The 27,157-nt window shown below is 33.6% G+C and overlaps 1 protein-coding gene across 1 annotated transcript in view; it reads right to left on the bottom strand.

The window, feature by feature from the left end:
- LRP1B (LDL receptor related protein 1B) overlaps positions 1-27,157 on the bottom strand; it is a 2,064,747-nt gene that overhangs the window by 549,802 nt on the left and 1,487,788 nt on the right. The window contains 6 exon segments of the mRNA XM_070476260.1: positions 6,442-6,810; positions 8,052-8,176; positions 8,475-8,626; positions 8,762-8,888; positions 24,250-24,379; positions 24,932-25,066. Of these exon segments, the coding sequence (XP_070332361.1) occupies positions 6,442-6,810; positions 8,052-8,176; positions 8,475-8,626; positions 8,762-8,888; positions 24,250-24,379; positions 24,932-25,066 (1,038 nt within the window).

The raw sequence follows: 27,157 nt of genomic DNA, 5'->3' as shown, positions 1-27,157 counted from the left end.
TAAGAAAAATACTGGAAAAAATCCTACTGGTAAACCCCAAACATGTAGTAAAGGTATTGAATCAACTACCTATAAAGCTAGTATGAAGATTAAAAGACAAAAGTAGCAAAAATTTTTACATCTAAAATAAAAAAGCAACACACAAATTATAAAAGAGGGGCAGTAACAATGTAATACTTTTAGAATGTGCTCAACTTTATGCAACCATCAGCTTTAAACATATATGTAGGTTGTTACATATGAACCACATGAAAAAAACTGATAATACATAGATAAAATAATAGAGAAAAAAATACAAACATAACACAAAAGAAAGTCAACAGATCACAAAAAGAGAACAAGAAGAAAGGAACAAAAGAGTCACAAAACAACCAGAAAATGATTAACAAAAGAGCACTATGTACATAGTTGTCAAAAATCGCTTTAAATGAACAAAAGGCTCCAATTAAAAGTGTTGCTGAATGCCTACTAGAGAATCATATCATATCTGAAAATGCACAAAGTGAAGGGATAGCAAAGTATATGCTATGCAAATGGAAACAAACAGAAGGTGGGGTAGCAATATACTTTTAAACAAAGACTTTATCAAGGGAAAAAGGAGGGCATCACATAATGAAAAAGGGAGATGAATCAACCAAGAGGCTATAACATTTATAAATATCTATGCACCCAACATAGCAGCACCTAAATACATAAATCAGATAATACATAAAGAAAAACATAAAAAGAAAAAACAGTAATACAGTAAGAGGAGGAAACTTTAACATAACTACTTATATCATTGAATACATCAGCCAGACAGAAAAGTGATGAGGAAACATTGGCTTAAATGACATATTAGACCAGATCAATTTAACTAGAGAACATTTCATCCTAAAATAGCAAAATATGCATTCCTTTCAAGTGCACATGGAATATTCTCAAGGATAAATCACATGTTAGGCCACAAAACAAGTCTCAATAAAGTTTGTGGAAGCCAAACAACATGCTTCTTAATCACTGGGTCACTGAACAAATTTAAGAGAAAATAGAAAAATATCTTGAGACAAATGAAAATAAAAGCACAACAGTCCTGATTTTCAGGACAGAGCAAAAACAATTCTAATAGGGAAGTTTATAGTAATATAGGTCTATGCCAAGAACCAAGAAAAATCTCAGTCTAGCCTTACAACTAACAACACAGAAATACAAAGGATAATAAGATTACTACAAAACATTATACACCAACAAATTGAACAACCTAGAAGAAATGGATAAATTCCTATCAATATACAATCTTCCAAGACTTAAATTAGGAAGAAATAGAAAATTTTAATAGACCAATTGATAGTAATGAAGTTGACCCAGTTAAAAAAAAAAACATTTTTTTTGTGTGTGTGTGTGTCTGTCTCCTCAGGCAAGGGCAATAAAGGTGAAAATAATTGTGACTATATCAAACTAATAAGCTTTTTTATAGTGAAGGAAACTATCAACAAAATAAAAAGAAAACAACTGAACCCGAGTACATATATATTTTGATTAAGCTGTTTTCAATTTAAGTTACCACTATATAAATGGGATCTGTAACACAGCAACAAACTCCTATGGCATCTCTTAAATATTATCAAACATAACATAACCAGAGTTATCTTCATAAAACAGAAATCCTATTATATGCATGCCTTAAAGCTTTCCATTGTTTTCCCTTCATCCACTAAAAAAAATTGAAACTCCTAGTCTTAAATATTAGTATATCAGTGATCACTGTACCATTTTCACAATAACTAAAGGTAGAAGTAAATCAAGTATCCATAAAGAGATAAATGGATAAATAAAATACATCATATACATACACGGAGAAGGCAATGGCAACCCACTCCAGTACTCTTGCCTGGAAAATCCCATGGACGGAACGGCCTGCTAGGCTGCAGTCTATGGGGTACTAGGAGTTGGACATGACTGAGCAACTTTACTTTCACTTTCATGCATTGGAGAAGGAAATGGCACCCCACTCCAGTATTCTTGCCTGGAGAATCCCAGGGGTGGGGGAGCTTGGTGGGCTGCCGTTTTTGGGGTCACACAGAGTCGGACATGATTGAAATGACTTAGCAGCAGCAGCATATACATACAAGAGAACATAGTTCAGCCATAATGAGGCAGATCAACTTCTGATACTTACAACATGAATTAACCTTCAAAATATTATTCTGAGTGAGTTACAACACACAATAAAACAAATATTGTATGACTCCATTTATATGAAATATATACAATAGCCAAACTTATAGAGAAAAAAATAGATGAAAGGTTACCAGAGAATACAAGGAGGAGGAATAATTGCTTCAATGAGGTTGGTCTTTAAAGAGAAAGAAATGTTTTGGAGATGCGTAGTGGTGAGGGTTGCACAATACTATGAATGTAATTGACATCACTGAATTGTTCAATTAAAAATAGTTGAAATGGCAAATGTTATGTTTCACATATTTTTACCTAATTTAAAAAATTTATAGTGGAATATACCAAAAACTACTGAATGGTACACTTTTAATTACATTTCAATAAAAATTTTAATACCTTTTTCTTGACAAACCAAATCCTTCAATATTGGACTACTTTCTAGGACGCTAGCCTCATCTCACACCATTCATGCCATACAACACATATTCTAATGATATCAAATGATGTGCCATTCCTTGTCTACTCTTTGCTTTTTAATTTTTTACTCTTAAATTTTCTGAGCCTTTAGTCTAGAAGAGTAGTTTGCAATCATTTTTGTTCTGAGGACTTTTGCACTCTTAAAAAATATTGAAGACTCTAGGAAAAATTTTGTTTATGTGAGGTATTATTTATTACCTTGTTAGATATTTAAACTGAAAAATGTTTTAATATGTATGCTGCAATTTATGGGGTCACAAAGAGTCGGACACGACTGAGAGACTGAACTGAACTGAACTGAATATATTTTTAAAAACAAAAATGATAGCATACTAATATAAATACCATCATCTATGAAAATAGCTGCATTTTTTAAATGAGGAAAAGCATTGTTTTATCATTTTATCAATGTGCTTAATGACTGGATTACTAGAATACAGCTGAACTCTCACATCTACTTCATCAAATTTGTTGTGTTATTTTAGTTGAAATTTATGAAGACAATCCAGCTTCACACAGCTAAGAAGTTTGAAAAAGGAAGGAGGGTTTTAATAGCCTTTCAGATAATTCTGAATATGCTTTTATACTACAGCACATGAAAACTGATAGTTACTTAAAGGTTAGATTCAATGTAGAATCAGAAACCATCATGATGAATGTTTCATACTTTATTACGTTAAATTCATTGGTCTATCTTATACTCTGAATGGATCATTTACCCAGGCATGATTTTATCATGTCATTAGGAAAGTGTTTGTTCCCTGAGTTATGCTTATCTTCCAAATGCTGACAATTTCAGTATGCAACAACCCCCCAGATCACTAGTAATATCACTACTCATCTCATCAGAAAAGCCTTTAAGTATTGGGAAGCTATCAAGCTTACTATAGTAGATACAACCCTTTCAAAAATTTAATTTTTACTTGAAAGCTTGATTTTTATTATTTGCAACAAATAATGTAGGTCATTTTCCTTGGAATCATAGACATTGTATTCAGATGCCACACAACCAGGTTTGAATAATCATAGTTTGTCTGTTCCTCATTCAAGTAAAAAATAGTGTTAATTAAAAGAACCATGGACTTACATAAGACAGAAATACACAGTTTCCTTTAGCAGACATTGGACTTAAGAATGCCATAGAAGTTCCCTATTTGTATTTTATCACAGCATATAATAAAGAGGTGTAATCTGAAGGATTAGGAAGGATTAAAATTTAATAAAATTATTTTTTTACCTTTTCTTCAAGGACATTCTTAAATTAAACTAGCTTTTTTTTTCCCCCCCTGCTAATAAGTGGCAGTGAAAAATACAATGACTACTAGTACTGTTTGGTGCTGCTGTCTTGATTAATGCTAAGGTATCAGCAGTTTAGCCACAATGGTTTTTCCACCATTGGTGCAATTTTTAACACTGTAAAAAAAAAAAGGCAAATATCTAGTATTATTATGAACATACTTTTGATCACTTAGATTCCTTGACTCAGTTCAGTGGTATCCTCTGCCCTTCCCCAGACAGATTATTTATTCTCTGGACCTTTAGTATCCTAGAGATTCTATTAAATTTCTATAGAAATTTAAATTTTTAAATTTCAACAGCTTGTTTACTTATAGTTTTCTCCTTAAGCTGTGGCTTTTACGTTTATACCCAAAATGTCTGACAAGGAATCTGGAGCACAGAAAATGAAAAAGTTAATAGATTACATGTGCAACATGAGCACATTCAACTCTGAATTGTATTAGTCTAAGAAAATGGAGGGAGGGCCAAAGAGAATTATAATATAAACTTCATAGAGATATAACTAAAGAATCAACAACTCTCAAATGTCTGAACTCTATGATCAGTATACTTATAGTTGTATCTTCATATTTACACACATACTAGAAAGCAAAATAGCATGAATATACAGTGCTATTTGTATATTTGTGCTAGAATATACAAATTGTTATTAAAACTATCAATAAGTATGATATCCTACAGAATAAAGAAATAATATTTTGTATTTGTATATACTTGAAAGTACACACTTGAACTGACTTGGAAAGGCTGAGTCAGATTTGAGTAGACCCAAAAGGATTTTGAAGATATTAAATGTTGAAAGAACAAAATAAACTATAGCAGGCCTAGCATGGGATGGTAATGTATAGTAGAGTTTGACATGAAGCATCCATTTTTCACATGAATAAAATATATAAGTAGATACTGGATCTCTCTAGTTATCTAGTTATCTCTCTAGTTAATATATATTTATATTAACATAATTTGACTCTTTTATATATTAACTACATGATAGTAAATATTATAAAATCATTGTTGTCAAAAGTGAGGGAAAATAGGTCTTTTTTATAAACAATTGATGAAAATATAAATTCATATAGTTTTCTTGAAATTTGACCAATTATAAAAAGTAAACACATTGATTTTGCAGTTCTATTTCTAGGATTCTATACAAAAGCAATATTCACATGTGTGAAAAAACATTTATGCACACAGATGTTCATCGTGACATTCACTGTAGGTAACGATAAGACACCAAAACAACCTAAATGATTGTCAATAAGAAAATGGTTAAATAAATTGGTTTACCCTAAGTACAGGAGAGAGGGGCATCCCAGGAGGCGCTAGTGGTAAAGAACCTGCCTGCCAATGCAGGAGACATAAGAGACTAGGGTTTAATTCCTGGGTCGGGAAGACCCCCTGGTCGAGGGCATGGCAACCCATTCCAGTGTTATTGCCTGGGAAATCTCACGGACAGAGGAGCTTGGTGGGCTCTAGTCCATAGAGTTGCAAAGAGCTGGGCAGGACTGAAGCCACTTGGCATACAGACACAGGATAGATACAGGCTTTCAGAATAATGAGATAGAGCCTTATATACTTAAGTGAAAGCTTTTAAAGATATATTCTAAGTGAAAAAAAGCAGGTGAATATTGCATACAGATCATTCCATTTTTATAATTACAAATGAAACACATACCTATAAAAAATTCTGGAGGCATGACAGCTGTCACAAGTAAGTAAATGGAATTGATGTTGCAGTGATGAGGCAAAAACTTCATTTAAAATCCATATTACTTGAACATTTTACAATAAATTTATGTATCATTTTGAAATTTAAAAAGTAATGACAAAAGATTGACCTCAATAAAGTAAAATTGGGAAAGTAAGGAATATATGGAAATCATGTAGAGATGTTAAATGAGGAATAGGAAGATAGTTCCTGTAAAGTTGGATGACAGGAAGAGGTTTCTCTAAATTATATAGATAGTTCATACAACATTACATTTGAGTCCCATAAAATATTAAAATGACTGTCCTATAAAATTTTAAAAATGTCTTAAAAACATTAATCATTAGTTACATTCTCTCATCAAGAATGTTATATACATATATATGCACACAAACCAAATATAATCTCTGATATTTGAGAAAATAAAATTCACCAAATATAATTAGATAGATATTCATAAAGATATAATTTTTCCCATTAGAAGAAAATAAAATTAGTAAGTTTAATACTGAAAATTATTTTCCATTAATTTTAACAAACATTTATGATAAACATTATAAAGGAATACACTGAATGTTCCATGATTAGAAGCTAACAATCATAATATTCATGCTGTACATGCTAAGCAATTAATTGCTTCTTTGACTTTTGGGGTTTTGGATGATATAGTTGCACTTGTTTTTGAATAAAAACTCTAGGAAAATGTAATTGCTACATGCAATCACCACTCTTAATTTCTCTGCTACTCCAAATGATACCTGTTTCCACTAAACTATTTTAAGAAAAAGTGTTGTACTTACTTTCAACAATGACTTGTCTGTCTTCCCAGTTATCTTTAATAAGCTGTATATTTCCAAAGTGTGCATCACTGTAGAAGATTCGATTGGTACCTTTTCTTTGATTATAGTCAAAAGCCAGGGCTATAACATTCTTGAAATAACGTGGATTTTCATATGGCCTGATTGGTGAATTTAAGTTGGTTTCATCAGAAAGATGTATACTTTTTAATATTGTTCTCCCTGAATACAGCAAATAGCCTTCATGCCTGAGGCATGTAACTCCATCTTCTGCCAAATATCCATGGGCACAAGCACAAATTCTCTGGGAATTTCCTCGATAAAGACAGAGCTGCTGACATCCCCCATTGTCCTTGGCACAAACATTGGTCCCTAGAGAGAAGAAAACGATACATACACACATGTTTGTGCCTTTTTCTTTCGTTTTCCATATAGTTTTTTCTTAGAAACATGTTTAAAAAAAAACATTGAATATTCTGGGTTATTTTATTCTTAATTTTAGACTGGTCAGTAAAAAATTCAAACACTCTAAAGTACTGTTTTGTGTCTTTTTTAGTCACTCCACTTTAAAACCTTAGATTTATTACTTCACATTCTTCTGCTTCCCTGACCATCCAAAGAGAATTATTAAGAGTTAACCTTAATCTGTTAGTTAAGTACATAACTTTTTTGAAACTTGATACTGAGATTACAATAGGTTTCAAATATTGTAATCTTTGGAGCAAGTAACTAATTCACGCAAAACATGAATTGAGTTCACCAAGAAAAACAAAGAAGCGCTACCTATGTCTGTGAAGCATATAAGGCATCAAAGGAATCTATGGTTCCAATGTGCCTCACATCCTAAGTATACTGGGCATAAGTCTTTTACTCCAGTTTTGAGTGAACATGTCACATGCTATTAAGATTTCTATGTTAGACTAATTCCCCTCTATAAATCCATCATCCTCTTCAAAACAATTAATGTTATATACCTTTCTTTGATGTCAAGAAAATTATAATTTACTCTAATGGACGCTTAAAATGAATATTATCTTAGTGGAAGTGATATTAAAAAATATCTAAGTCACTGTCATACCAGTTTAGAAACATATTTTAAAGAAATGATGACTATAGACACATTTCACACTAATAGCAACCTTCCGGAGCCATCATCACTTTACATATTAAATATAATCTGACATGAAGACAACCTTTTGGTCCAAGTAATGCAGCATGTTTAGTCAGTTCTAAATAAAGTGGAAAAAAAAAAACGTTTTGGCTGCTTTTTGCTAATATCCTAATTGTGCTTTGTATACTTAGGTTAAATATATGTACTTATCAAATGTTTCTATATTACTTAGTCTAAACCTGTACTGAAGACAGCCCAAGTATATAACATGTCCAGGTACATGCACTGTCTAGGCAAAAATATCTGTCCATGAATGATTATCAATTAATTTCATTAGGCTAGCATATGATTTTTATTAGAAATTAGAGGGTAAAAAAAAAAGAGGGTCTTGAGGTTTGGGACTTATGAAAATTAATACCTAAGTTAAGTTTAATAAATAAATGTTAAAAAAAATAGGAGAAAAAAATAACATAAAATGTATTGATAATATAAGAGCACTGACCTTTCTCTCTTACTCGGTTAAAGATTTTAACCTCCTTCAGGTTGACTCCAAGACCCGTTCTCATGGTTACGGTTTCCGTGGCATCATTCTTGTGGCCCCTTCTGATGGACCCATTGGCATGTGCTCTGCCAAGAAGTCAAACATACATGATCAACAATCTTTAACTAATTCAAACCAAACCAGTTGTTTAAGCTGAAGATAACAGATGGCCCAGCCGAAGGGAAAGAAACCAACATTAGTCTGTGACATTGAAAGGGTTGAGCCTGGAATAGCAAGAGCAACTGCCTTTTTATTGTGGAAATTACATGGTTTTGTGAGATTTTTTTTGTGACCTTGCTAAGAAATGGCTAATCCTACAAGGGTAAAGCAACTGACACTAAAATAACATTTTGAGACTCAAATACTTATGAAAAAATAAATTACCTGTCAGACCAGTAGATGTAAGCCCCAAAGACTGCAACTGAAAACATATCCACATTGCTCCCTGACAGCACCATCTCACGATTCCCACCAGTCTCAAGGTCAATTCTCTCTATCTTGTCTGTTCGAGCATCACACCAGTACAATTTATTTTCCTAAGATCAATTGAAAAGTAATATTACAAGCTGCTTTTTATTAAGTGTTTTACAAAGAAAATAAGAGAACACTAAAAATGGAGTAAAGCAAGTTTGCATTTAATGCAGTTTAAACGCTTAAGACATCCAACAGACCTCAAAGTCAATGGAGATACCATTTGGCCATGCTATTCCTATGCTCACGAGGACAACCTTCTCTGAGCCATCTAAGCGAGCCTTTCCAATGCAGGGCATCTGTCCCCATTCAGTCCAGAACAAGTAGCTGAAATGAAATTATAGATAAACTCAGGTAAACACAAAAATGTATATTATTAATAAAAGCAGTAATAACATTCATACTAACAACAAAAAATGTCTTTTATAAATATATGTATGTGTTTTCAATAAAATGATTTTTATTGTAAAAAATTGGCTATTCATAGAAATTACTAGGAAGAATTTCCAAAATATACACACTACTCCCTACCTGAAATGCCTTCTACTTGCTTAATTTGCTCCTGTTTTTGATATCACAAACATCATTTCCTTCAAGAAGCCTTCTATGTTCTGATTTTTCCACCATACACTCTACTTCATTGCATGAATTAGAGTGGCAAATCTACACTTGTATTTCTTCACAATTCTACTTTTTATTCATATATTTGGGTGCCATTAGACATTAAGCACAAAGAGGACAGAGATCTTTATTATTCACTATTATACCTACAGCACTAGGTAATTTATGAATGCATACACAAATACAGTATAACTTTCAATTCTGTCCACTTAGATTGCTAAATGGCTGACTATTCTAGTTTGAATTACATAAATTATCTTGTAATGCCATCTTAAAAAATGAATTCATACAAAGCAAACCTTATTTTAGTAATCTTGTAATATAGAAGGACTGTGGAAGAAACTAAAATATAGAAAGAAAATCCAGACAGAATATGTAGAAATAAAACATGTCAATAAATGAAATGTCAAAACACAGAAGGTACACAATCCATGTTTTCTTTCACCTATTCTTTCAACAAATATAATATTTATATTACAATACAGAAATTCATGCTTTCAGTTAAACCAGATCTAGTCTTCTGAAGTTATGCCTGGTGAAGCTTTATTCAGCTGTCACATAGTAGCAGTGACTAAAGTCTAGAAAAATATGGCAATCGTTGACTCATTCAAGCAAAAGGGTGTGTATTCTGTGCATATTTGAATACATATATATAAGCAATCATACACAAGAAGAGAAAGTGAGATTGCATATAGAAAAGATCTATGTTCACATTTTGTATTTCTCCATGAAGATGCTAAACTATATAAAATATGTGTATTTTCTTTATACATATTGTTTTGATTTATCTTAAAAATTGATTATTTTTCCCCCTGAGAATGCTGTATAAAATAAATGTATTGGACTTTTACAACCAAATTGAGCTATGGCTGGAATCCCAAGTATATTAATCCTGAAGAAACTTTCACTCATATTTACAAGCTCTATAAATCAAAAATGGAAAACTTTGTAGCAAAAAATCCAACTATTAATATTTTACTGATTAGATCTAGGTTGAAGCAGGCATGATAATACCTATACTTGTATTAAAATGATGAATTTTAAGTCTTTAAGGGACATTGCATTAAAATTATTAAAAATAAATATTTTAACTGAGAGGTAAATGTGTTGCATTATTTAACTTTTCAAGGAGAAATTTTAGCATTACTAATGACGTTAAAATGACTAGTCAGTTGTTTGTTAAGATGGGAAGAATATTATACTATGAAGGAAGCATTTTAGGTGCCAAGACAGACATGCTTATTTATTCAATATGTTTCTTGTCATATACTTTTAATATACTCCAGAGTTAAAATATGGAAAGAAATGAGTATAATATACATTTTATTTAATAGTAATCTGCTTTCAAATGTACTAAATGACTAATACAAATATTATATTGAGTGGGTAGGTCAAATCAGCCATTTAACATATTAAAACTCACAACTATAGAAACTGAAATTCAGGGTTAATGATCATAGTCACATGGCTGATAAGGGAACTGCACACAGGTTTTATTAACCTAGGTCTGTACTTTCTTCTCTATGTTGTCTCAAAAAATACAAATATAATACAGTAATCATATCAAATGTTATTTCCCCCAGGTATAAATATAGCAAAGATTTCCATACTTAAAACACAAAACAAAATATGAAAAAAGTCTTAGTCTTAAAAATAAGTCTCTCCTTCTTTATCCCTTGTTCCCTCCTATTATTTTAAATTTGCAATACTTCCATGCAGGAGGCTTAGATGAATGGCAACAAAATTAGCAATAAAAACATATTCAAAATAAAACTGTCTTGAATACAGAGTTTATTCAATTTTCAGTAGTAATTTGGCAAACTGTTACAATATAGCCAAATAAGACAAAACTGACTGCAGGCATCACTTTTGCAGCTAAAATATTTTTCAGCTTAATAAAACTAAAAGACTCTACACCCACCAAATTTAAGCAACATTTGTATGAATGTCAGGTAAATAACAACTTATTTGCTCATTAAACTGAAATGGAGAGTAAAAAATTAACACCTTGAAAACCTTTGGGAATGATAAACCAAATGTAGAGAAAGAACGCTACTTACAAAACTGAAGGGAGAAACCTATGAATAATTTAAGAGTAATTTACATATATGTGCTTGATATATTTTTAATGAATATAGATTTTTCATATCTAAATGTGATATCTAGCAATGGGAAGAAATGAAAATTGTTTTCACTGGTTTTTGAGACTCCATGGAAATTAAGATTCAGTGATAGCATTTCAAATTGCTATCATCCCCATATGAGTTCAGTTCTGCTGCAGTGAAGTGTTTGTTGGTTCATATGATACAACCAAGAAAATTGCCTTTAGAGTATTAACTTGGTGATCTAGCCCTGAAAATACTTTTCAAGGCTATCCCAGATCCAGAAATTTTTAAAATTGTCAAAATCAAATGCTGCATTAAAAAAAAAAAAAACATTTCTCTGGATAATAATTTGTTTTACAGTGAAAATACCCTCATTCACAGAAGCTTACAGATACAGAATTTAAAAACAGATTAAAAAAAAAACACATTCAAAAGTGGTTTGAAATATTATAGAAATACTATTAATATCAGAAATCATCATAACACAAATATCCCTATTGTCTTAATTAGACATAGAAGTTCTTGACAGGAATATGTGCAAAGAATACATATTACAAGTTAACTTCCAATTAACTTTTGATATTTCAGTAATAGGTAGAAGACTATTGGGTAGAGTTGAGTCCCCAAAAGTTTTTTAATTTATAATTGTAGTGATCACAGAATTAGTTTACACACAGGTGTGTTAATAACAGAAAACAAATGTTTTTACACAACAATTAGATTCTGCTGAAAAATATACTTTCAAGGTACTATAAATGTCTGAATAGTTTCAAAAAACATTTTGGGGGAAATAAGGCTAACAGGAAAACTAAGCTCCAAATTTGGTGGGGAAAGAATAAAGGAGTATGAGTAAGAGAAGAACGAACATGTTTAAATTGTTACAGACATAGTATTAAATGTGATTCTTATATTTTAAATATATGAAAAACAGTGAAAAGCCACTAATTTGAATCAATCATTTTCTTTTAAGGTTCTTTGACTCTTTCCCTGGAGCATAGATCTGGGTTGCAATTTTTACAATAAATTTGCCACTTCCTCTATTCCTATCCTTTCCCTAAGAGAATATTATATAGATACTTTATCAGATATGCTGGAGAAAACCTGAAATAGTAAAAAATTTCCATGCTGGTACAAAAATTAATATCACATAATTCTCTTACATAGGCAATAGGTTGAAAAGAGAATCAAGAATGTCACTCTGTTCTCTGCTAGAGTGGAGTTAGTAACATTGTGTTAGTTTATCTGTAAAACGTAAGAAAGACAAAAGCCCTATAGGGTTTTAGATATCAGGAATAGTAACTGAGCAATTTCACTAGAATCACCTAAAACACATAGTAATTGAATACCTCATAGGCCAATATACTGTCTCTAACTTCATGCCAAAGCAGGGGCAAAATAATACAGTATTGTCAAAGTTTGAATACATTTCATGAATATATTAATTGACATCCTTCATCCCCTATGAGGAATGTGGTATATTCCTCTATTACTGAGAGGGATTCTTCACATTCCTTTTGTCTTCATTTGTGTGCAATTTTTGTTTTGACAAAGTATTACATGCCAATCCCAAATCACTTTTCAAGTCCTGATGTATTTACTATTTCTTAGAGGCTCCTGAAAGTATAAAAAGAATGCAACCACAGATACTGGAACACTATGCTCAAAGAAAGAGAGTCTAGAGAGAATATAACCTTGAATACTACTTTCTAATTTTTTTATAGTGGTTTGGTAGATGATTCTCAAAGGTATTCTTTCATTGCAGTCATGCACTCATTCAACAAGTATTAAATTGGTATCCATTAAATGCCAGGAACTGATAATAAGAGATGAATTGGACTCAGTGACCCTTATGAAGGTCACTGTTTAATGGCAGACACAAATGGGTAAATAAAGAATTACCTGAGAAAAATGCGAACAGCAATGCTTAAAACTTGCTAGTTTTAAGTCTCTATAAGTCATGAAAGTAGGGGCTTCAGCACAAAACCTGTGCAAGTGCTATGGTGAGAGAAGTTTTAATCCCCACAAATAACTTCAGAGGTGAACTTTCTAAGCAAATAAAGATGTAGGGCATCTTGGTTGTTGTCTCTGTTTCAACTTAAGAAATATCTTTATTATTTCTTAATATTGAAGACCTGTTTCTTCAGGTGTTGTTATGTTATTTTTTATCATTAAGTTTTACATTAGATTCCTTCTTGACTTTTCAAGGGAATCCAGCCAGTCCATCCTAAAGGAAATCAGTCCTGAATACTCATTGGAAGGACTGATGCTGAAGCTGAAACTCCAATACTTTGGCCACCTGATACAAAGAACTGACTCATTTGAAAGGACCCTGATGCTGGGAAAGATTGAAGGTGGGGGTAGAAGGGGACGACAGAGGATGAGATGTTTGGATGACATCACCAAATCAATGGACATGAGTTTGAGTAAACTCTGGGAGTTAGTGACGGACAGGGAAGCCTGGTGTGCTGCAGTCAATTGGGTCACAAAGAGTTGGACACAACTGAGCAACTGAACTGAACTGAACTGACCTTGCAATATTAAGTAATTATGTAAAACAATTATGTGTGTGCGCAGCCAACAGTGGAGAAATATGGAGAAAAATCTTTAGAAAGAAACATTCCATTGCATCTGTAATTCCATAACATGTTAGGTTTATATTTAATTCCTTATTTTATGTATCTATTTATACCCTGCCTTATTTCCCATCATTTCATTTTAATAAATATGTACATATATGTGTATAAACATATTAGTTTGTATTTATATGATTAACAGTTGTTTTCTTAAGTGAATGTTCCATTTTTTTATTCCCTTTTGGTTTTCTCAATTTATAACACTTGATGTTTCCCTATAATGTATGCATTTTCCTATGAAATATTTAACACAGGCTCCAAGAGCCTAGACTTCTAGTGCTCATGAGTTGATTTGGAATTCTTAAAATATTATACAGAAAATTTTAATTGGTTTCATGACCCCCAAACCATCTTATACGTCAGTCATATCAACCTGTTCTGGATATTCCCATGTCAAAACAAACAGGAGATTTCTATAAGCAAACAGAGAAATATCTTAAACTTCTCTTTTACCCTTTACTGCGTTTTCACTGGTTGGATCTCTCAAGAAATTAGGAACAAGGTCCTATACTTTTGTGCAACTATCACTGGTCTCCATTCAACATGGCTTTGGTGGCCTGGCCCAGGGCCTCCTTCTTACAAAAAGAAGTGCCACAACCTTTCTGGGCTTTCTTTCTCCTTCACTAGCTTGTACCTGCAATGAAAGCAGAAGGCATCTTCATCACTTCTGGCCCTTCGTTCTTCTTTTCAGTGGGAGAGGTAAGATCTAAGATTTGTGTTTAGAGGTGAAGAAATGAGAAACATATAGGAAAAAAACCAGGTAAGACATAACTATCTTTGAAAGAAGAGTGATTGCAGTAGAATTTTGGAGAAAATTACTAAAGGAAAATAAAACACAGCAGTTTGCTTTCATTTGTCCTTATAATTTGTTAATATGCCTCTCTCAGAGTCTTGTATTAATAGAAAAAGGTGGCTGTGATGTGGGGAATTATTGTGGTATTTCTGAGTTACTTAATCATCATGGTATATTAATATTATGAACTAGCACCCTGATTGAATCAGTATTTCTACTGTTTCTATTAAATCAAATTCCTTTCTTTTTATATGTCACCTTGACTTCAGATACAAAATATGCTTTAGAAGATGGTGTTAAGCTATGCTATACTTTTGCTATTTCAAAGATGTTAAACTGTCATTCAAGACCTTCTATATATTATTGAACATATTCCAAATGCACAGACACACACACACACACACACACACACACACACACACACATATACACATATATGTAATCAATCAAAGACCATTTAACAGGTGTACTTGTTGAACACCAAGATACCACACAAAGCTGGATCTTTGCCATGGAAAGACACTTTTCAGAAAGTTATTTATGCTCATAGAGATATAAAGCTAAATTAAGAGAGGCAATGTAGGTCCTAGTGCCTAAAATGGGAAAAAAACTAGAGTGCTTGAGCTTCATTTAGAGATCATACATCATGGAAGATTAACCAGCTTTTCTGATATCATACTGTGACTTTCTATACCTTTTTTGTTGTTGTTGTTGTTATTGTAGGTAGAAAAATACTTTTTAGCATAAAGAGATTACATTTTAATTTTTTAAAGAATGAGGCCTTACCAAATAAAAAGGGAGTCAGTGAAGGAGATAAACTGATTTTTCAAGCTGAACTAAATTCATATACACTTTCTATTTTGCATTTAGCTACACTTTAAAAGACCTCAAATCTCCATTGTTCAAAATCAGGCTTCCTGCCCCACTTTTCAAGGACCATTTATATTTTGGATTCAGCTGATTTGCTCTGTTATGGTTCACCTTTCCCTTTGGCAAGGCCACCTGCCCCTTTTTAACTTTAGGTAGAATATTTAAATGCTGTACTTCATTCCTATGATATGAATTTTGACACTTATATGTCTATGAAATATTACCTGGAAATTGGTGTTTGAGTAACTTTTACACATAGCGATCATTGATAAGCCCTTTCCCACCCCTCTAAACTCATCAGTAAGCATATAGATAAGGTATTGGAAGACACTTTTCACTAATATTTCCAAGCAGTAATAAATATTTCCTGAAAATAAACATAGTATCTAAAAAGGTATATCAAGTCAATTTTGAATCCTGAAAAATATACAGTAATACAGTAGAAAAGTTTTTAAGAAGTGAAGATAGAGAAATAATATTTTTTTCCATTTATTTTTATTAGTTGGAGGCTAATTACTTTACAATATTGTAGTGGTTTTTGCCATATATTGACATGAATCAGCCATGGATTTACATGTCTTCCCCATCCTGAACCCCCCTCCCACCTCCCTCCCCATCCCATCCCTCTGGGTCTTCCCAGTGCACCAGCCCCAGCACTTGTCTCATGCATCCAACCTGGACTGGTGATCTGTTTCACACTTGATAATATAAATGTTTCGATGCTGTTCTCTCAGATCATCCCACCCTCGCCTTCTCCCATAGAGTCCAAAGCTAACAAACACATGAAAAGATGCTCAACATCACTCATTATCAGAGAAATGCAAATCAAAACCACAATGAGGTACCATTACACGCCAGTCAGAATGGCTGCTATCCAAAAGTCTACAAGCAATAAATGCTGAAGAGGGTGTGGAGAAAAGGGAACCCTCTTACACTGTTGGTGGGAATGCAGACTAGTACAGCCACTGTGGAGAACAGTGTGGAGATTCCTTAAAAAACTGGAAATAGAACTGCCATATGACCCAGCAATCCCACTCCTGGGCATACACACCGAGGAAACTAGATCTGAAAGAGACACGTGTACCCCAATGTTCATCACAGCACTGTTTATAATAGCCAGGACATGGAAGCAACCTAGATGCCCATCAGCAGACGAATGGATAAGAAAGCTGTGGTACATAAACACAATGGAATATTACTCAGCCATTAAAAAGAATACATTTGAATCAGTTCTAATGAGATGGATAAAACTGGAGCCCATTATACAGAGTGAAGTAAGCCAGAAAGATAAACACCAATACTTTCCAATACACCAATACTTTAGTATACTAATGCATATATGAAATTTAGAAAGATGGTAATGATAACCCTATATGCAAGACAGAAAAAGACATAGATGTATAGAGAAATAATATTTAAAACAGTTATACATGTCAAAGATTTCTTTTTTTGAGAGATGAAATGTGAATTTTGTTGGGAGGGGAGACTCAAAATTAATAAATCAAAGTGGTTACTGAGATCCACTAGCTAAGTCAGCTCTGAGCTCAGAGTCACAATGGAAAGAAGTGGAAAACCTGAGACAGTTGGTGATAAGGAATGGCAAGATTTATAGACAGGTGGAAATAGTTGATGAAAACCTATAGAATGTCTAAAGTAAGTTTTAATCTTGTCAGGACAAAAGAATCATGGTAACACAAAAAGACACAATGGTTAGGACAGAAAGTAGATGAAAAATAGATGTAGTAGATGAAAGTAGATGAAAAAGTTTTCGTGAAAGTTAGATGTCACGGAAATAAAAATAAATCATTTCTAAAGGAAATTGTAGAAAGAAATAAAAGGAATGAAGATAAAGCATTGGATGTAATGCAATGATTAAAGTTAGAAACATGAAAATATATGTAAAAGATAAATATAGAATGAGAGAAAATAACATACAAAGCTTTAAATGAGTGTGCTCAGAACAGATTCACAGTGCTCAAAAAAGATCAGAGAGAACAGTAAAACTCCAAGTTAAAGAAGGTAACAGAGCAAAACTCTTGAGTGGATAATCAATGGAAAAATGTTAAGAAGGCAAGTAGTATGAAACTTGAAAAAAAAAATCTGGATTTGGCTATGGATAAATTTAGATATTCCTAGAAAGAACTAAAGCTGAAAACTCATTTCAGAAATTCAATGATGAGACATTTACTTCTAAGAACTAGAGAAGTAAACATGCAGAGAGAAATAGGGCAGCATTTTTCTTTTCAAATAAGAGGGACCTGAACCTAGTTGAAAGCAAAGGGAAAATCTTCATTGTAAATTAAAGATGACAGAATGGAAGAGTAACTGTAATGAGATGCCCAAAGAAATGGATGCCATTGTGTCTAAAATAAAAGTGAAGTAGATTTAAGTAAGGGGGAAAAAAAATTTCTCTGAGGTTATATGCACTATTTCAAAACATTCACATCATGAATTTGTATATTTCATTTCCCCTCACCATCAAATAGTCGCTCTTAATACATTTAAACACCAAATCCATTTTACTGCTTTACTAATAGCTGACAATTTTGCCATCTCTCTCCAAGATGACATCCTTAGAGACCTTGTGACTCATGCTGTTGATCCTGTGAAAATCCCAGCTCATGCTTCCTCATCTTTTCTGTTTCAGGGGCCTACATCTCTCTTTTGCCTCAACCTTACATTACTCTAATTTCCTGTTCTTGGTTTCCTTCCATTTCATCACTAATTTCTAGACCTCATCTCCTGATTAGCAACTCATGGTTATTCCTTTATAATTGCCAACTTTGATTATGCTATCACCTGCTCCCTTTTGGGGTTATTTTTCCCATCATTTTTTTACTGCTAAGTTACCAAGCACTATTATTCAAGGTCATATAAATACCCCATTAGATTCTAGAAGTTCATTCAGCTGGACACATGTTGCTTGGAATCCTTTTTACTCATATTCTATTTGTCACAATAACTTCAGCAAATCTACCTATTCACTTATAGCCACTAATTCTATGCATATCATCTATGACTTTCTTCAACTTCACTAATTTTAACCTCTAAAATAGATTCTACTGGCATATTCTTACTGCTGAAGCTGAAGCTCCAATATTTTGTCCACCTGATATGAAGAATCAACTCATTGGAGAAGACCCTGATGCTGGGAAAAATTGAAGGCAGGAGAAGAAGGGGACGACAGAGGATGAGATGGTTGGGTGGCATCACCAACTCAATGGACGTGAGTTTGAGCAAACTCTGAGAGATGGTGAAGGACGGGGAAGCCCGGCATGCTGCAGTCCATGAGGCCGCAAAGAGTCAGACACAACTGAGTGACCGAACAACAACTGGCATACTCTGCCCCCTTCATTCACTCCATCAGCAAAAATAGAAGAGAACTTTCCCTAATATAATCTTCCTATTTAAATTTACCTCACTTAATCTTCCCAATAACCAAAAATGATATGCATTTGAGATCAAGATACTTCAAAATATCAAAGGTAGGAAATGTCCACACTGACCTTCCAAACTGTAGTGGACGCCATTGGTGCTGCATTTAGACACCCTCTGATCCTGTTTGCGATTTCTATGCACTCCAGTGCCTAGCTACTGTGTCCTTTTCTTTTTAGCAACTCATATAGGCAACAGTTTTCAGAGGACAGCTACTAGAATCTTCTTTTGCAAGTGGTGCTGAGAGCAAGAAATCTTGGTAATGTATATCTCTTCAGGGTTGCCCTATCCAGTGAATAACTGGCTGGGAGTTTGAAGTCAAGTTCCCTTGCTAAGTGAGGTTTACCCTCCAAAACTTTCCAAGGCTCACAGTTGAAACTTTGGCCCCTTTCTTATCTGACTCCTACCTGACTTGAATTTTCATCCCAGGATCTGTTTTCAGAGATATCTGATTTAAGATTCAAATCTTGTCCATGTGCTATCCCCCATTCTTCCTATTCCACCCTATTGCTTCTTCCTTGCCAAGGTTACTGCTAACCTCCTTGGAATCTGTCTCCTCTTTACACACATTTTCTTCGAACCCTGTTTATGAATATGTGCAATACCCCCCTGGTCCCATACAAAGAAAAACCTTTCTTTATACCCTACTATCTTCTCAACAAACTCTAGTTTTTACTCTTTTCCTTCATTGTCCAAGTTTCTATCACTGTAGTCTAAATATTCTGGCTCTATTTTCTAATTATCTTTCACTTATTAATTCTTTATATTTGGCTTCTGCTCTTATCAATTTCCTGAAATTCATAACAATTAAAAATGTCCTCCCTCTCACCAATTACATGTTCCGTCTTCTGCTTTTATGTCTCTCAATCTCCTTTTTGCAGGTACATTTGAAATGCTTCCTAAAACTCTCTTCTCTTGATTTCTATGACCGTGATTTTTCTGAGTACTTGAAATGGCTTCTTTCTCTGCATTTCTTTTGCCTTATTGCTAATTTTATTTTTGCTCCTCATAATCATTTTAGCCCCTATTTGTAAACATTCTTCATTTGTGTCATTAGACTTTTTTTCCTGTAGTCTTCCTTGGATAATTTCATCTTCTACCATTTTTTATTACAGAACTTGAACTCTGTTGGAATAAGTAGGAATGACTATATTTATCCAACTCTTGCTTCTATTTATGCTCTACTAACTATCTCTTCTCCAGAATTTGGTATCTCAGGAAGAATCCAAGACTTCCAAGACAATTCTAGTTAAAAAAAAACAGAATAATATTATTAAGATTAATTCTCATACATAAAAGACCAGATCTTTCTAAGTCCAAACTTATATCTCATATCTATTTTAAAATCTTCTTCCCTCTTTCCAGCTTTGATCTGACTCCTCTTGGCTTAAGAACTTGCAGTAAAAAGTCACACAACTTTTCCATTTACAATTTTTATATTTATTTTAGTTTCCCAGTTATATATTGGTCTCTGGTTGTCTCTCTTTCTTGATCTGAGGACAGAGAAAAGAACCCTTCCTCTTCCTCCATAACATCCTTCCTGGAAGGATTAAGAACCCTTCCTAAGAATTTCTTAAAGAATGCAACAACTTCAACGTACTTCTGATCTCTGCTTATGTGGATTATCTGGGGTTAAGGGGAAGGCTTACGAGAGAGGATCCAGGACCAGTTTGTGTTTCACTTGGTAAACTGGGGATGGAGTCATCACAATATTTTCAAAATGTGGGGAATCCAATTGCCAATTTTATGGCCCCAACTTATTTCCACCTACATTAACTACTTTTCCCTACATGCCCTTTATATACTTTTGCTCTTGGCAATGGCCTTTGTGTTGCCACTACTAATTTTTTATTTATTTTATTTCTTATTCATATAACATATTTCTACTCCATCTCAGAAACATTCCTTCTTCATGTCTCCTCAATAAAGTGTCTGCTAATCATCACCACAGCTGCTATTACCCTCACTTTTACTACCTACACCAGTCATAAGCTATCTCTGTTTTCTGAAATTTTAATGTAGTTTTATAATAGTTGTATAAAAATTTTCACTTTAACATGAAATTTAGGTATCAGATTTAAGCTTGAGCTATATCAATATAGTCTTTTGGTGCTTCCATATTAGTTCTACTTTACATTATGTTACTTAATTTTTTAACAAAATTTTGTACCTGTTTAAAAGTTTAAACAGAAAACTCATTGTGAACAATAGCTACACTTTATTTGTATCATCATACTTTACAGTGTCTACTGGTATCTTTCACATCACCTATCACCCTGTTTTGTCAACATGTTCTGAATTAAAGGCTGAGAAGGAGATGGAGACGTCCTGACATGACCTTGTTGGCTGGGCATAGCACTTAAACTGACAAAATAGTGAAGTATATGCAGATATTTTACCTGATGTCTTCAATCATTCTGAAGAGAAATAGATACAGTTATATGCTAAGATGACTATACAAAACATACTTAGCAAAAGAAGGTCTGGAATAACAACTTGAGGGCAAAACTCAGCCTCAAAAGAAATGCAAGAGAAAACTAAAGATTGATAAGTTAGCAGCAAGAGGCCTGTTAAACTGAACTGCATTAATCAATAATAGACCAGGCACAAGAAGTTCTCTAGAATAAAGTGAAGCACTGGACTTATTACAAATATGATGGGAAGAAATTATTCAAACAAACCCATTTCCTGTGTATCTATAAAATTTCATAACATTCAAATTATATTTGTTCCTACCTTCAAAATAATTACATATAGTCCAACAATTGATCAGGTTTATTTTTTTCCATTGAGGGTATACTGATTCACTGCTTTATTATAAAGTATAAATGAAAAAGAGATTTTTAAAATGTCATTGCAATAGTCAGTGTTAGTCATTCAGTCGTGTCTGATTCTTGGTGACCCTATGGACTGTGGCTCACCAGGACCCTCTGTCCGAGGAATTCTCCAGGCAAGAATACTGGAGTGGTTGCCATTCCCTTCTCCAGGGGATCCTCCTGACCTAGGGATTGAACCAGAGTCTCCTGCACTGCAAGCAGATTTTTTATCATCTGAGCCACCATCACACTGGAAAAGGAAATTTTGTATTCAAGTTTACAGATATGATGTGGACACACTAAATTGACTCATGTGTTTTATTCTTGGAACTAAACAAAATTATACCTTCCCTCAACATTCTTAATGCGTACTGGTAAGTGTCCATGGACATGCAGCTGTAGGCAAGAGAATGTATCGGACAAGTCAGACTCAACTCAAATATTTTCTAAAACATCTAGCTTTTCCAGCATTTTCTCATTATTGTTTATTCTCTCTTTCGCTTATAGTTCTAGTCTTTAAATTTTTATTATAACTCTTTGGTAAATCTGTTAAGCCTATTTTCTTATATGATTGATATTTTTGGTTATTAGTTTCTGTAATACTTATATGTGTATATGTAACAGGTGGCACACATACATACATACATATATAATGCAGCATAATCTTTGAAATTTAGAAAATATAACTCTCCCATATGTCATGTTAATGACAGAGTAATATATTTTAATTGTGGAATCAGTTTCCTCTTCTGTAAAATGGAGGAAATAGTGCTACTCTGGGCTTCCCTGTTGACTCAGTGGTAAAGAATCTGCCTGCCAATGCAGGAGACTTGGGTTCAATCCCTGAGTCAGGAAGATACTCTGGAGAAGAAAACAGTGTGCATGCGTGTTGTGCAGTTGCTTCAGTCGTGTCCTACTCTTTGTAACCCCATGGACTGAAGTCCACCAGGCTGCTCTGTCCATGGGATTCTCTAGGCAAGAATGCTGGAGTGGGTTGCCACACCCTCCTCCAGGGGATCCTCCCGACCCAGGGATCAAACCCGTGTCTCCTGCAATGTAGGTGGATTCTTTACCCCTGAACCAACTGGGTAGCCCAGGAAATGGCAACCCTTTCCATATTCTTGCCTGTGAAATCCCATGGTCAGAAGAGCCTGGTGGGCTGCAGTCCAGTAGGTATAACAGAGTCAGACATGATTTAGTAATTAAAAGGCAACAAAAACACTCTAACAAGTTTGTTATAAACTTTTAAACAGTGAAAGAGGACTCACTGGTGAATTCTGAGCAAAGAAGTTACTGCCACTTACATTTGAGAAGGATCATTAGGCTGTGAAATGAAGAATAGACTGTAGGAATACAAGGATAGAAGATGGTAATCCACAATCCTGAAATGCTGGCAAGAGTGATTATACTCAGACTAGGGTGGAAACAATGAAAACTAGGAGAAGTGGGTAAAGCATAAATGTATTTTGAAGCCAAAGGTAACAGGATTTCTGATATACTGAACATAGGATATGTGAGAGAGATACCAAAAATGTCATATTGTCTCTTTGAAATTCATATCAAGATTTTCCTTTTCTCCTAGTAACAGAAACTCAGTTTATTTAATTGAAACTATAGAAACTCAGATTGTAGAATTTTAATTAGACTGTAGAGTTTGGTTGTCCAAATGGAAAAATGGAACTTTCATAAGACAGGTAGACATACTTATTTGTAACTTAAGAAGAAGAAAAAAAGCTTGGGATGAACATGTATATATAACAATTATAAATATAGAAATGGAAACTGAAGCTTTAGAAATACTGAAGAACAAGGTTGGCTATCAGATGGCAACTTCATTCACCAAAAAAACACTGACTTCCAAACACATAAACAGTTTTAGGGAAGAATTTTAATTGAATAATCTAGAAAAGCACTGGTGCACTCATTTGGATTTACACACACATTAAAGAACTGCATAAAGACTTCCCTAGTGGTCCATTGGTTAAGAACCACCGTCCAATGCAGAGGACAAGGGTTCGATCCCTGATCTGGAAAGATTCCACATAACTTGGAGCAACCAAACCCATGCGCCATACCTACTGAAGCCCAGGCACCCTAGAGTCCCTGCAATTAGAAGCCCACCAGACCGCAAGTAGAGAGTAATCCCCACTTGCCTCAACTAAAGAAAGTCTGCAGGTAGCAATGACGACTCAGTGCAACCATAAATAAATAAATACACATAATAAATGTAAGCCCATCAAATATGTACTGAAATGCACATGACAAAGTGAAAACAAACTTTTAGGTAAGATAATAAAATTTGTTTCAGACACTATGCTTAAAAATAAATATTAATATCAACGTACAGATTTTTCTTTTAATGAAACTTTAAAAAGTCACCTAAAATTCCCAAATATATGTAAATGTTAAACTTACCCTTTTTCTGGGTGCAAAGCTATAGATCTTGGTTGATCCAGGCCTTGGGAAATTATTACATAACGAAAAAAGCCATTGAGTCTTGCAACTTCAATTAAGTTGAAACCATGATCTGTCCAATATATGTTACCTAGAAGAAATACAGAAATGTTTATAATTGTGAGAAAAATTATTTATTAATTATAGCTAAAATTAACTTTCTGAACATTCACATGACCTATATTCTTTTTTAGTAGGTGCATTAAGCAGAAAGCTATAAACTAATATGTTAATACTTCTTATCTCACACATCTGTTGTTTAACCCATATAATGATACTTTTATGTGTTAAAAATAAATGGAAACTCCTCTCACCTGAAAAAGAGCTCTATTTTCACTTTCTACTGACTTCAGGCAAAAGACAACTTCTAATACTTTTTTACCAGCCTCATGGGACTCTCAGGAGAGTTGAGCAAAGTTAATACTACGTAATCTACTTCTACATAAAAACACGTATATAAAGGCTCAAAAATATTAGAAAGAGTGAAACCAAAAGCAAAAGAGATCATTTATCCCTGTGGCTAGAAGTACAAATAAACAAACAAACAAAAACCTGTGATGGCTCAGAAACAGAATTTTTATGAAGCATATTGAGCTCCTAACAATATAGGCTTAAAACAAAAACAGAAAGCCATGGATTTTACCAGCAATCCAGTCAATAGCTATTCCTTCCACTCTTCCCAAGCCATTGGTAATGATATCTTCTTTCCAAGTTTGATCTCTTTTAGCTCGGCTAATTTTATTGAAGCCCATATCTGTCCAGTAGATGGTATCATTTTCTATTGATAAAACAAACAGACAAACATACATACACTATAAAATGTATTGATATATGTATTTGTTGTTATTCAGTTGCTAAGTTGTATCCAACTCTTTGAACACAGACTAAATAAAGCAAGCCAGACTTCCCTATCCTTCACTATCTCCCAGAGTTTGGTCAAACATGTCTATTGAGGTGGTGATGCCATCAAACCATTTAACCTGTTGACCCCTTCTCCTTCTGCCCTCAATCTTTTCTAGCATCAGGGATATATGTATTAGGAGCACATTTCATCAGCATTTTGAGCATTATCATCCTGGGCGTACCAGAGTATAAGTGCCCTTCATTAAAATTTACTAATAAAAATGGTAAGAAAGATTAAAACCACATGAGAAAACCTAGTCAAATATGTTTTTTAAAGCATTTTAAAAATATATGTGCAAATAGTCTATTACATCCTTTTTTTTTTCATTTTCTTATTTATTTAAACTCATAAATACTTATCTCTCATGAATTTACAATTTTGATATCATACCATATTATTTTGGACCACAGTGTTTCTCATAACATCTGTTCTAATGTCTTATAATAAGAATACTACTGGGGATAATAAAGTCTCAAAGTACAGAAAGAATGGAAGGAAATAGGCCATTTCAATTATGTCAAGGGTATTTTAAACATAAGGTCATTCAAAATGTATAAAGCCTTAAAAGTACCTTATCATCCAATTATTCTTTTTGAGGTACTAGTTTCCCAAATGTCAACTATAAACCCTGTGCATTCTTTTTCAAACTCTCATTGTAAAAATGGGCTTAAGAACACTTGAAGAATGGCTCTGTGCTATCATAGAGTCTTTAAATAACAGTGCTTTTTGAATATTTGAATGAAAAATGTGTCTGAAGACTATAAATGAAATATATGTGCATGCATATGCATAAAGGGTAGCAATTATAGATCAATGATGTTAAATACAGCCACCAGAAAGACACTGGGGACAAATCATTAAATAATAAATTTGCTACCAACTAAGTAAGTTTTTTGTGTTGTGACCTACATGGCTAATGAAGAACAAATCCTTTAAGACCAATATAATTTCCATCTGGCATAGTGACAGGCTATGGAAATAAAGAAAAAGCAATTAGTATAAAAAAGCCATTTATCAGTAAGTTTGGGGGTTCTGCTTCAAATGAAATATGGTCTAAATTCTATTACCTATCTGGGGAAAAATTCCAAACAGCCCCTGTTTGCAGCAGTGATTTAGTCAGATACATGCTTGAATCAGAGCAGAAATACCATTTTCATATACACATTTGGAAAGTAAGGACTTGTTTCATCTTTCCCACTTTGTCAAAGTATCCATTGATATGTTTTCATGATTGAAGGAATGAACTGACCAACAAAAATAAGCACTACTTTTGAATAAATACTTAAGTGTTATATGTAGAGCCCCACTCTCTCCTGCAAACATTAGACCCATATAGCTGGTTACTTATTTTGTATCTCCACTGGAATATAAGAAAAGGCAATCTTGACTGTGAAAGCCAAATTTTGGGTTTCTACCTAAAACATGCTTCTCACAGTCTTCTACACGGCAGCTCCCCTTGCCATGGTGGTATGATGAAGGGCACCTCCATCCTTTGTTTCTGGGGTTAAAAACCTCATGCTGTCCTTAATAATTTTTCCTCACACTTCATATCTAATTCATCACCAACTACTCTCATCTTCAATCTATTACCAAATATTTTAGCTCTTTTTATTCTTTAAAATCATATCCCTCATCTCACCATTTTCACGCTAATTAGAATATAATCCAAGTCATCATTACCTCCTACCTGAAATACTGCAAAAGACTCTAACTTAAGTCCAGCTTCCACTTTAGCCTCAGGTCTCCCTTTCCTCTTGAGCCTTTTCTCCATTGAGGGTCCGCTGTCACCTTATTCAAATTCAGTAAAATAATTTCTCTACTCTTCATTCAGTGTTCTAATCATTTTCCATCTCATCCAAGGTAAAAGTAAAGTTCCTTCCCAAGACTTTCCTTCATGATCCACCCACACCCTTCAACTCTCTCTCACCTATTATCCTTCCACGTTCCCCCCTTTAGTAACAAGAA

Source organism: Odocoileus virginianus, chromosome 13, assembly GCF_023699985.2.
Source record: "Odocoileus virginianus isolate 20LAN1187 ecotype Illinois chromosome 13, Ovbor_1.2, whole genome shotgun sequence".
NCBI classification, from domain to species: Eukaryota; Metazoa; Chordata; class Mammalia; order Artiodactyla; family Cervidae; genus Odocoileus; species Odocoileus virginianus.
Note: the sequence above shows the minus strand (reverse complement) of the source record. Positions and strands in the feature narration are given on the sequence as shown.